The sequence below is a fragment of the Mustela nigripes genome, chromosome 1 (genome assembly GCF_022355385.1).
Source record: "Mustela nigripes isolate SB6536 chromosome 1, MUSNIG.SB6536, whole genome shotgun sequence".
Classification (NCBI taxonomy): domain Eukaryota; kingdom Metazoa; phylum Chordata; class Mammalia; order Carnivora; family Mustelidae; genus Mustela; species Mustela nigripes.
In genome coordinates, this window is record NC_081557.1 from 36,932,134 (window position 1) to 36,945,130 (window position 12,997).

General features: G+C 38.8%; 1 protein-coding gene across 1 annotated transcript; it reads left to right on the forward strand.

The window, feature by feature from the left end:
* The first annotated feature begins 1,009 nt into the window (after positions 1-1,009).
* On the forward strand, positions 1,010-12,997 carry PSMA1 (proteasome 20S subunit alpha 1). Its single transcript, XM_059407926.1, has 10 exons — positions 1,010-1,118; positions 2,612-2,656; positions 3,219-3,320; positions 3,438-3,541; positions 4,944-5,032; positions 5,638-5,708; positions 6,036-6,165; positions 7,558-7,637; positions 11,170-11,280; positions 12,631-12,997. The coding sequence occupies exons 1-10, from the start codon at positions 1,116-1,118 to the stop codon at positions 12,685-12,687; spliced, it is 792 nt and encodes a 263-aa protein (XP_059263909.1). The 5' UTR covers positions 1,010-1,115; the 3' UTR covers positions 12,688-12,997.

Here is a 12,997-nt window from a genome sequence, read left to right on the forward strand (position 1 = left end):
AATATAAAAGCGAAGATTTAAAAAGAGTGTGATACTAAATTGCTCTTAACTTGAGCAAATCACTTGAAGTGATCTGAGTGTATTACTTACCTGCAAATTTAAGATCATTAAGGATCCTTTCAATTCATACCTTAACCTTTCAATTCATATCTTAACTCATACATATCTTCTCTACTTTGTAAAGAAAATAAGTCAAAAAAAAGAACCTGGCGCAAAGTGGATGTTACTGTACCGAAGTCTGTTATCTGAGGATTTACTGAAAGTTCTCAAGAGAGAAAATATGTGTTTCAGAAGAAAATGCCCAGTTCCCCCCCTCCAGTAGTCTAATCTACCAGATTAAAAAATTATATTTAAAAAAAAAAAAACAGATAAAAACTAAGCATCATGCTTGGTTTTGAGACCCTAGAAAGACATTACTGCCCTCATGGAGTTCAAAGTCTTGTAGAGGAAACCAATCACGATAAAGCGCGATCAAGGGTAACAGCCTTGAAAAATGTTTTCTCCAGGAAATGGAGAAAAGGATTCCAAAGTAGAAAGAAAAGCATGTACACAGACAATATACTAGACGAAGAGTGTGGTTCACACATACAAACGGACCATTATTTTGTGGCCTTTCTTACAGCCTCGTCCTCTCCCAGCCACATAACACCCCAAATCTCTGTGGACCCTGAACGAAAGATGTCCAGCGGCACACTGGATCACCTGGAGTCGCAGGTGTTGTCTCCATCGATTTCAGGTGTATCGGTCGGGCCGGTGAGGACTTGGCGGGAATCTGCAAAAACACAGGGAATCTGCAAACCACTGAGAATCCAAGAAGGGCAACTTTGTAGCGGCCGTCCCGCAACTCTCTGCTGCCGCCCGCACTCCTTACCCAAGATTTCCCGCCAATCTCAACTCCTCCTTCTTCCTGAGCCCCGCCCACTTTGGAGAGGCGGCGAGCCTTGAGGGCGGGGGAGCGCCGGGTTCTATCGATATCTCTGGGATAGACTGCCCTGCCCTGCGCCGCCTTCGTCAAAATCCCGAAGGCTTTTCTGTAGATTGTCGAGCGGTAGTTTCGGCAACCTTTCGGATTCCGCACCTCTGCAGGAGGCCGCAGCCAGATCCGCGCCGGAACCATGGTGCGTTGGATTCCGAGCGCGGGCAGTTTTGGGGCTGAGGTCCGCGGGCGGGGGGAATGGCGAGCCCCCCGTCCTGTCATTCTCAGAGCGGCCCGGGGCTAGGGGCTATGGGAACCCCCGCCAACGGGAGGATTCCGGCAGTGATTCAGCATCTCCGGCCTGGCCGGGAGAGGGGCGGTGGGTAGTCGGTGCCGCGGTTCTCCGGGGTTCGTTTCGCTTTCTTCCAAGCCTGGGACACTGTTTCCTCGGCCAGCCAGCTGAGTTCGCTCCTCCAGTTATTTCAGTGGTGTAATTCCAAGCAGCTCAGAGTGGCCCCTCGTGCCTTGTGTGGGAGAGAAGGGGACACAGGGACTAGACTTCGACGCTTCACTGTATTGCCAGAGCAGACTTGATCCCTGGGTTTGGGTTCCAGGACAGCGTCCATTTTACTTGTGGGTCCGTCTGATTTCTTTCTCCCCTACCGCTTGATCAGAAAGGGTTCTTTTGGGGCACCTGGGTGGTTCAGTTAGTTAAGCGTCTGCCTTTGTCTCGGGTCATGATCCCAGGGTCCTGGGGTCAAGCCCCATGTCGGGTTCCCTGCTTCTCAGAGAGTCTGCTTCTCTCCCTCTCCCTCCCTCCCCGTCCCTCGCGCTGTTGTGCGCGCACTCTCTCTCTCTCTTTCTCTCTCTCTCAATAAATCTTTTTTAAAAAGAAAGGGTTCTTTTCATTTTGTCCAGTCACCTAGTTTTACGGATGAATAAACCGAAGCTGGGAGAAGTGGTGGTGTCACGGCTACCACCTGGCTTCAGGACTTCCAGCCATAATCTGCCATTCCAGCACTCAACTTTCTCACTCTCCCCCGGTCCCGATTATTCTCCCAGTATTTGGCTAGTAGGCTCGTTTCAGTGTCTATTAAAGCAGTCGTGGTTCTGATGGCTGTAACTGTTTGTGTCAACGTCAGACTTCCTGAGAACATTCTTGTGTTTATTCATTCAGTATGAATGTTTATACGTTCAAGGCACGGTTTTGAGTGCAGCAAGGGTTCAAAGATAAATCTGCTCTCTTCCTAATCATTAAGCAGAAAGGGACGTGCAGATAAAGAATTGATGGGAGTGTATGTTGGAATTTTGGGAGAAAAGACAAAGATGAAGACTTAAAGAGGTAGACATTTGAGCGAGTTTAAAGAGGAAGAGTGCTTTTAACTCTTTTAATTAGGGACCAGGATAAGGAAAGAGCATAAACAGGGAACGAACGTTGAACACTATTGAACTTTAGTAATTGAACCCAAAGGGAGTACGACAGATAGAAAGTTGGTCCCATCTAGGTCCCTTTTAGCTCCTGGTAAGTTTTAGAATTTGTTTTGCAACTGAATAATCTTCCGATGAGGTTGTATAACAGCATGTGTTAATGTTGAATGGAAACAGATGGGAGAACATTTTTTAATGATAGAGCTTATTAAAAATTTGAATTTGTAATGTTCTTAAATCAATAGGTGTTTTTTCTTTTACTTTTAGTTTCGCAACCAGTATGACAATGATGTCACGGTTTGGAGCCCTCAGGTAAAAATGTTTTGTACTTTATCTGTGAAGTGGCTTTAGAGGGTCAACTAGCTAGCTCACTAGCAGCTCTTGATCTTGGGGTGGTGAATTTGAGACACACATTGGGTGTGGAGCCTACTTTAAAAAGAAAGAAAAACTCATGAAATTTGTAGGCTGTGAGAAAATAATCACAACTCATGAAATTTGTAGGCTGTGGGAATATAATCATTTCAGACATTCTTGCAACCTAGATTTATCATTAAAGTAACTTTCCTAATTTAAAGGAAAAATCAGGGGCGCCTGGGTCGCTCAGTTGATTAAGGGACTGCCTTAGGCTCAAGTTGTGGTCCCAGAATCCAGGGATCGAGCTCCATGGGGAATCTGCTTCTCCCTCTGACCTTCTCCTCTGTCATGCTCTTTCTCTCTCTCAAATAAATAAATAAAATCTTTATAAAATAATAGAAAAGAAAAATCATATGAGATTTAACTATATTCACCTGAGATTTAAGAACACTAGATCAATTTTGAATATATGAAGGGTCTTTTAAGATGACTCTAAGATGTGTTGTTGTTTTCTCTTTAGGGCAGGATTCATCAAATTGAGTATGCAATGGAAGCTGTCAAGCAAGGTTCAGCCACGGTTGGTCTGAAATCAAAAACCCATGCAGTGTTGGTTGCACTAAAGGTGAGTGAGGCAGTAAATAAATCTTCCTCATGTAGGAAATGGAACTAACAAATGTAAGTTTCACTGTGTAAATAATAAAGCATAAATGTTTTTGTGTTTTATAATGTCCCTGTTTAGAGAGCACAGTCAGAGCTTGCAGCTCATCAGAAAAAAATTCTCCATGTTGACAACCATATTGGTATCTCAATTGCGGGACTTACTGCTGATGCTAGACTGTTATGGTGAGTATGATTATGTAAAACAAAAGAAATACCCCTTTTGATTCGTCCAGTTAAGACATTTTAGGAAGTTGTCTGGTAGAGATTCTAAATTCAGATTGTGATACCTTAGTGGATTTGGGCTCAGTTGCTGAATGCTCTGTTTCTTGATCCCTCTAGTAGAAACTACTAGATTTAACCATGTTAAGATTTTTTTTTTTTTTAAAGATTTTATTTATTTATTTGACAGAGAGAGATCACAAGTAGGTAGAGAGGCAGGCAGAGAGAGAGAGAGAGAGGAAAGCAGGCTCCCTGCTGAGCAAAGAGCCCGATGTGGAACTCGATCACAGGACCCTGAGATCATGACCTGAGCCGAAGGCAGCGGGTTAACCCACTGAGCCACCCAGGCGCCCCAACCATGTTAAGATTAAAGCTTTTGTAGGGCGCCTGGGTGGCTCAGTGGGTTAAGCCTCTGCCTTCGGCTCAGATCATGATCTCGGGATCCTGGGATCGAGCCCTATATCAGGCTCTCTGCTTGGCAGGGAGCCTGCTTCTCTCTCACTCTCTGCCTACTTGTGATCTCTGTCAAAAAGATAAATTAAAAAAATCTGAAAAAAAAAAAAAGATTAAAGCTTTTGAGAAGTCACCAAATAATGTGATACTTGTTAACTCAGGATATATTGTTTGAGACAATGTTATGACGAAGAAGACCTTGACACTTTGGTCTGATTTCTGAGGTTTGGGGGAACTACTCTTGCATTCTTTAATATGCCAGTATTTATTAGACATATATTTCTTGCAAAGCTCAATACTGGATACTGCAGGGTACACAAGGATGAGTCATATAAGCATCTTTTCTAGGAACTTAAAATCTAGTAGTATATCCATAATACAAGGTAGAAAGTGGAGAGTAACAGGTAGATTTCTGTGAGTCCAGAGGAAACAGATTATATCTAGTTGAGAGGCATTCTAAAAATGAAGAGCTGGGGCTTTGAAGGCACACAGATTGAGTTTTATTCTTTCTTTTACCCCTTAGTATTTGAGATGAGGCTAGTTACTTAAATCATCAGTTCTTTTAGTATTTACTTTTTCAAGGTTTTTGTTTAAGAGCCCAACATGTAAAGCATGTAACGCAGTACCTTTTGGGTAATTTATTGCTCTTTTTCTCTTGCTCAGCCTTCTCTGTTCTCTAAAGTGCTCAGAGACCAAGTTTATCTAGACTAAGGAGTATTTTAATCCTTTTTTTTTTTTAAACCTCATGTGTCCCAAGAGTTTGGTATAAATACACATCCTTGTGGCCTTTCTCATTCCCTTACATGGATGTAATCCATGTGAAGAAAACAACAAAACAAAAAAATCAAACTACTTTATTTAGACTGAAATAACTCTGATGTGAAATAACTAATTTTCCTTGTTTCCTTTTTAGTAATTTTATGCGCCAGGAGTGTTTGGATTCCAGATTTGTATTTGACAGACCTCTTCCTGTGTCTCGTCTTGTATCTCTAATTGGAAGCAGTATCCTTTTTTTGTTAGCATTTATGAATGTGAACTTTAAATAGAGTTTTGATACTTAAGTGTTATGTTAATTATTGGGAATATAATACATAGCATAGGTAAAATTTTGAAAACTTTAAGGTTAGTTACTTTTCAACAACAAAATGTTTAAAATTTTGAAGGAATTGTGGGGCATTTTGTCATGGAAAAATGTATTCTAAATAAGGATTTGGGCTGCTTATTTGTCAGCCCTTTTCTAGCCCTAGATAAGCTCAATTTGAGGAAAATCAGTCAAGTCTCATTTTTAGAGAAGATTTAAAGTTTTTTATTGGTGGTTCTAGATGTCCTTCAAAATTCATGATCCCTTATATCCAAAACAGATGAAGTACTCTATGTGAAGAGACCATTTTGCTAGCACTCATTCTTGGGTTGGGTGGATAGTTCTAACATTTTTGTAATACTAGGCCAAAGAAATATTTCTCTTGTATTTCTTCTTGCTGTGGTGGATTGTGCAGCAACTTTAAAAGAAGAGCAACAAAAACAGAGCTCTTTGTTAATAGTGTTTAATTTGAGAATAAATTTAATACTTTATTACTTGTTAGAACAGTTTCTTTAACTAGTTTAAGAGACCCAGATACCAACCCAGCGATATGGCCGGAGACCATATGGTGTTGGACTGCTGATTGCTGGTTATGATGTAAGTTAATAGAATTATTATATTTTTATGATTTTTTAAAAAAAACTGACTAGAGGGTTCCTGTGTGGCTTATTGGGTTAAGCCTCTGCCTTTGGCTTGGGTCATGATCGTGGGGTCCTAGGATCAAAGCTCACATCAGGCTCTCTGGTCAGCTGGGAGCCTACTTCCCCATCGCTCTGCCTGCTCCTCTGCCTACTTGTGTTGTCTCTCTCTCTCTGTCAAATAAATAAAAAAAAATCTTTAAAAAAGGCAAAAACAAAAACAAAAGAAAACTGACTAGAAATTATACAGTGTGTGTATGTATATGTATTTCTTTTCTATTTGTAGGATATGGGCCCTCACATTTTCCAAACCTGTCCGTCTGCCAACTATTTTGACTGTAGAGCTATGTCCATTGGAGCCCGTTCTCAATCAGCTCGTACTTACTTGGAGAGACATATGTCTGGATTTATGGAGTGTGAGTGATTTTTTTTGGGGGGGGGTCCCCTCTAGTCTTTATATAGTGAATAAATAGTATCCTAAATGAAGAAAACTATCAGCCTTACAGAAGGAGTTTTTGTTTTACTTTGTTTTCAAATAAGCCCATGGAGTGTTCATTATTTTTCTCATACATACTGGTTATTACCCCATGTAGCCATCACAGTAGTTTCCATCACAATAGAACTTTGTCAGAATACAAATAGGAAAATACAAATGTCCTCAACTTTGAAGAGTCTTGGTTCTGTTGGTCTGAAGTGTGTCCCAACCAGAGTTGAGGACCAGTGTACTGTTTACCAGTTATAAGTTCTTTTATCAGCTTTTAGTTTTCTGTGATTCTCTTATTTTTAGCCACACAGATATTTCTGTATTAAATAGTCCATAAACAAGTAAAAAATTAATGTAACTATGGGAAAAAAAAGTAAAATGTTGATGTAAGATGTGGTCATAGGACAAGCTTTTCAAGTGCTTTGCTTATGCAAGGGTCTTAGACCTTAACACATCCTTTTTGGACATCTCTTGAGGTGACCATGTGATTGTTTCCCCTTCATTCTATCATGGTATATTGCATTATTTGACTTTTGAATGTTAAACCAGCTTTGTATTCCCAGGATAAATCCTTCTTGCTCATGATTTATAATATAAACTATATATATATAAATGTTTATATAAACATAAATGTTGCTGGATTCATTTTGCGGATATTTTGTTGAGGTTTTTTTTGTGTGTCTGTATCCGTAAGGATTATTGATCTGTAGTTTTAGTTTCTTGTGGTATTTTTTTCTAGTTTGGTATCAGGTTAATACTGGCCGCATAGAAAGAGTTGGAGACTTTGTTTATAAAGAGCAAACACCTTCCATAGAATACATTCTACAAAACTTTGTGCTGTAGCATTTGTGAATCAGGATTCCCATTTGATTTAGCATAAAAAAGGCCAAATTTAGGAATAAAAATCATGTATTTTCTTAATACATAAAATAATGGTGATGTTATTTATTATTATTAGAAGATTATATGGCTAGGGTGCCTGGGTGGCTCAGTGGGTTAAGCCGCTGCCTTCGGCTCAGGTCATGATCTCAGGATCCGGGGATCGAGTCCCGCATCGGGCTCTCTGCTCAGCAGGGAGCCTGCTTCCCTCTCTCTCTCTCTCTGCCTGCCTCTATGTCTACTGTGATCTCTCTCTGTCAAATAAATAAATAAAAAATCTTTAAAAAAAAAAAAAAAGAAGAAGATTATATGGCTAAACATTACAATTTTGGCTGTTATTATTGTGATATATTTAGTATGTGACTGAAACCATAATAGACCTGACAAATAAAAGTAGCCTAGCAGGAAGGTGAAATTAAGAAATAATTGTTAATTTATTATATAGGCAATTTAAATGAACTGGTGAAACATGGTCTGCGTGCCTTACGAGAGACGCTTCCGGCAGAACAGGACCTAACTACAAAGGTAGATAACATGTTCTTCAATTCAAGATTTCAACATTATAGGTCAGTCATTGATTTCGTAAATATAATGGAGTATATGCTTAACAGTTCTTTAATTTGGGAGTTGGTTTCCTTGGTTGGTTCATTCTTTTTCTTTAAGCTATTCACTAAATGATCTGATTTTGAAATGATTTTCAAACATTTCTTTTTGGAATAAAGCAATAAAATCAATAAGTCTTAGGTGAAATGTCCTTCAGTTTCTTCAGCAGGTGGGAATATCTTTGTATTATTAACTCAGTTAACAAATATATATATTGAGCACCTATCATGTGTAGGCAGTAGACATTGAGAATATAATAAACACAGCAAACATCTTGGCTTTCTTGGAGCATACATTCAGGTCGAGGAGGTAGACAATATATGTATAAGTAAATTATATAATACATTAGAAAATGATAAATACTACAGAAAAAATAGGTTAAGAGGAAAAAGAAGGACCATCTGGATATGGGAAGAAGGTGTGGTGAGGGACATTTAAAATAGGTTGGTTAAAGATGGCTTCACTGAGAACGTGAAATTTGAGGAAGATGTCTAAAGGAGGTGAGTTAGTGAGTTATTCAGATGTCTAGAGCAAGATCATTCCAGGGAATACAAGTATAAGGGCTTTGAGTCCAGAATATTTCTAGTCTTTGAGGCAAGAAGGCCAGGAGTGTTGGAGATCAAGAGGAAGAGAATGACTAAAGTGCAATAATGGAGCCCAGATTGTGTATAAACCATTGTAGGTACTTTGGATTTTACTGAATAGATTATTAAGTTTGAACAGAAGAATACCATGATTTGATTTAGGTTTCAAAAGAGTTATTCTGGATGCCATTCTGAAAATAGATTGTAGTGGGCAACATGGGTGAAAATAGTTTTGAAACTGTTACGGTGATATAGAATACAGAGGAATTGTGGTGTAAAAGAGCCTTGAAGTTGGAGATCAGATAAGGGGTTCAGTTTTGGGTATGTTTTAAAATTAGAGCTAAAAACATTTGCTAGTGAATTGGTTGTGAGGGTGTAAAAACAACAAAAAAAGTTGTTTTCAAGATTTTGGGATTGATTAGAGGAAGGAGAGATTTATGATTTACTGAGCTGATTATAAGACAGTGGAAAGAACAAGTCTTGGGGTAGGAGTTGCGGAGAAAGATCAGGCAGTTAGCTTAGGACTTAAAACTTGTTAATGCCTACTGTCCATTGCTGATAGAGAATAAGCAGATATTGGGGCACCAGGCTGGCTCAGTCAGTAGACTATACAGCTCTTGATCTTGGGGTTATGAGTTCAAGCCCCATGTTGGGCATAAAGCTTACTTTAAAAAAAAAGATGATAATACTAAGCAGCTATCAGATGTGTATGCCCTGGAGTTTGGTGGAAAATGATCTAGCTAGACTTAGAAAGTTTGGAGTCTTTATGTAGAAATGACATTTAGAGATTGAATTGGATGAAACCACTGAAGGAATCAAATAGTTTCTCAAGAGGTTTGAGGCCTGGACAAAGAGCCCTCTAGAGTGCCTATCGCACCTTTAGAGATTGGAACGTGAGTATCAACAAAAAGAGACTGAGAAAGATGACAAAGAAGGTTGGAGGAAAGCATTCTTGAAAACAAATGAAGAAACTATTTCGAGGAAGAGGGAATGAAAAATTGCTAATACATCAAGGAAGATAGGGAATGAGAAGTAACCATTAGATTAATAATGAAGGGGACTTGACTAGACAATTTTATTGAAACAGTGAGCCCAAAACTGAAAGGAATGGAATCGGGACAGAATGGGAGAAGAGGAATTGGAAGTGGCTTTCATTCTCTTGCAGGTTCAGAGAAATGGGGTGGTGGTTGGAAGAGAATGTAGTGAGAGTTTTTCGTTGTTTTGGTTTTTTAAAATGGGAGAAATTACAGCATGTCTGGTGCATGATTATAAGAATAATCCAGTGTAAAGAGAAACAGTTATGTTGGAGAAATAGGAGAAAAACTGGTGGACCAATGTCCTTAAACAGTATACAGGTGGAAAGGTAGACCTTAGGATATTGATTCATTCACACTAACAGGAAGGGAGAGAATCTAGGGACGTAGATACAGGAAACAGTAGTTACTATGCTTCTGTTTTCTCAGTGAAATGAGGAGCAAGGAGAATGGAAAATCTTAGAAAGATGTCCAGGAGAGAGGAGATTGGATGATCTAGGGACCTGTATAGTACAATGCAGGAACCACTATAGGCCTCCTTGTGGTTAATGATCATGAAAGGGAGATCAGTCAGCATTTTGTAAATCTATCTTATTATCGTGATTGGATAGTTATTATTGTATATGTATGTGAAAAATTTATAGCCTGTGTAATCTTTTAAAAATAATTTTTCCTATCCTAAAAGTAATTTTTTAAAAATCAGGAATGTACATTAAATTATTTTTATTTGTTTACCATAGGGGCACCTGGGTAGCTCAGTTGGTTAAGGATCTGACTCTTGATTTTGATTCAGGTCATGATAAGATCAAACCTGCATCAGGCTCCATGCTGAGTGTGGAACCTGCTTAAGATTCTCTCTCCCTGCCCACCCCACTCCCCCCAAAAATGAGTAAAGTACCCATAATGCCATCACTCCAAGACAACTATCTTTTAAAATCGGGGTTTACAGTTACTTGTTGACGTTTGCAATTTGGAAAACTTTGCTCAGGTATCTGGCTTTCTCATTTCATATGTTTACTGACTCATGGAGAATGATAGTGAAATCATTGAGAGAAGGCCTATATATCATGCCTCAATTTTTCACTAAAATTTTAATCTTATAGAAGGCCTTTTTACACTGGTTGGCATTCATTGAGCATTTTAAGAATTGCTCTTGAATTTTAACATGTAGAAAAGAGTTCAAGACCCCACCAAAGTCAACATTTTAGAACCTAAAACTTATTCTCTTTCCTTATTAAGAATTACCATGTTGGGCGCCTGGGTGGCTCAGTGGGTTAAGCCGCTGCCTTCGGCTCAGGTCATGATCTCAGGGTCCTGGGATCGAGTCCCACATCGGGCTCTCTGCTCGGCAGGGAGCCTGTTTCCTCCTCCTCTCTCTCTCTGCCTGCCTTTCTACCTACTTGTGATCTCTCTCTGTCAAATAAATAAATAAAATCTTTAAAAAAAAAAAAAAAAAAAGAATTACCATGTCTTAACTCACATAGGAAACAAACCTGATTATTTCTTTGAAGTTAGGCTTACTTCCCAGACAAGTTGCTTGGTCTGGTAACACTGGTCTGCAGCACATTTCCATTATGAGCCTCGTTACAAATTCCTAGGAGGCCAGACCTTTGGCGTTCCTCATGATTATCAAAAGTGAATATTAAATTTGCAAGTTAAACAGGGATCTACTAGTTTTCATCTTCCTTTTTTCTCTACACTTAAGTACTTTTTAGTTTTATTAAGTGCTATATAAACTTTTATTTTGTTTTTTTCACTCAACATTTAATCAAAAGCATTTTTCAATATGAATTCTCCTGATTTTCAATTTTTATCTTTCCCTCCTCCTGCCCCCAGAATGTCTCCATTGGAATTGTTGGTAAAGACTTGGAGTTCACGATTTATGATGATGATGATGTATCTCCATTCCTGGAAGGTCTTGAAGAAAGACCGCAGAGAAAGGCACAGGTATATAACTAATCATAATACCAGAAGGTTTAGTTCTGTCATAAACTGCTGTTCCTACCACAGTTGTGGAGGAAAGACACCATTTTTGGCTTTAATTATTGAGATAGGCTCGCAGTTCAAATGGCAGTAGGAAAACTTGGAACTGAATAATGTAAAGTACTGAGGGGGCGGTAATCTCCATAAGCAACGAGGGTTGATGATTTGGCTCTCTGTTGGTGTTTTTCGCAAATCTCTTTGTGGACTGTGGCTAAGTCATTCTTTTGCTGGTCTCATTTAGGGTCTCTTATAGTCAGTTGAAGCAGTGGGACTGGAACATCCAAGGTGGCTTTATTCACAGTCTTCATTATTCATACTCTCTAGGTATATCCTATAGGGACAGCTAGAAGGTTGGGACCTCTGCTAAGATGACTGGACCACTGTCCATGTAGTCTCAGAGCCTCTCTTCACCAGGGTCTCTTTAGCAGGGTAACAGCTCAGGGCTTGCAAAAGTTCAAAAGCTCAAAAACGGAAGGTGGTAGACATTCTTAAAGGCTAGGCCTGGGAGGGGCACAGCATCAGTTTTGCTTATTCTGTTGGTTAAAGGAAATCCTAAAGCCAGCCACGAGTCTATAGGAGTGGGGACTGAGAGAAAGTTTATTGGGGTCCCTTTGGAAACTGAATTGGCCCTTCACAAATACTGAGAAAAGGATCAGCAAGTGTTGGGAAATCTTAGATTAAATACTGGTCTTTTTTGTTGGGTATTTAGAATACAGAGTTGCTATTTATAGATACTTATCTGATGGCTGTGTAATTGAAAATAAAGTGTCCTAGAGAGAAATATTTTCTGCATTGTCAATTTTTTTTTTCAACTTGGAGAGGATATTGTTGGTACTATTTGGAGGAGTAGGATTTGCATTATTTAAACTGTTGCTGGTAAGAACCAGTGCTGTTGGGAAGAATGCTGTGAGTTACACACAGCTGATTTGTTTGATCATGTTTTCTCTGTGTTATTAGTGCTGAAGAAGATGAGAATGTCAAAAATGTACTGATTATATTCTAAGGCTAGAAGTGATAATAAAAAGGAGGCCTTTGTTCCTGAACAAGACAAAGTATGATAAAATGCTGGAATTGTTCAATGATGTTTTGGTTTTCAGACCTATAAAATGATGCCTGCTTAAAAACAAAAAACGTTTGTTCAGAAACTTTAACAGGGCAGTTAACTAAAATATTTTAGTTAACTAAAATTGAGTATCCAGAATATCTCCTAACCCCTTTTTCTTGCATATTTTTTATAATATTTGTGATAAGAAGTATATATTGGTCAAGTGATTTTTTTCTTTTTAACCTGTTTTCTTTTTTCTTCCCCTACAGCCTGCTCAACCTGCTGATGAACCTGCAGAAAAGGCTGATGAACCAATGGAACATTAAGTTACAAGCCAGTCTATGTGTGTATTATCAAATCTGTAAGAATTCAGGAACATGTACTGATGACAGTAATCTATACTTTGAACCAAAAGATGCAGGGTGGTCTTATGGTATGTTTTAGGAATCAGTCCAGATGTGTTTTTCCTAAGCAACTTGTCTGAAACCATATAATGGTATGATTTTTCTTTGAGAGGGTCTATATAATCATTTTCTAGTAAGTATAGTTATCTGTACTAATGTTTTTATATGAAGAACATAGTGTCTTTGTGTTTTTAAAGACAACTGTGAAATAAAATTGTTTCACCTGCCTGTG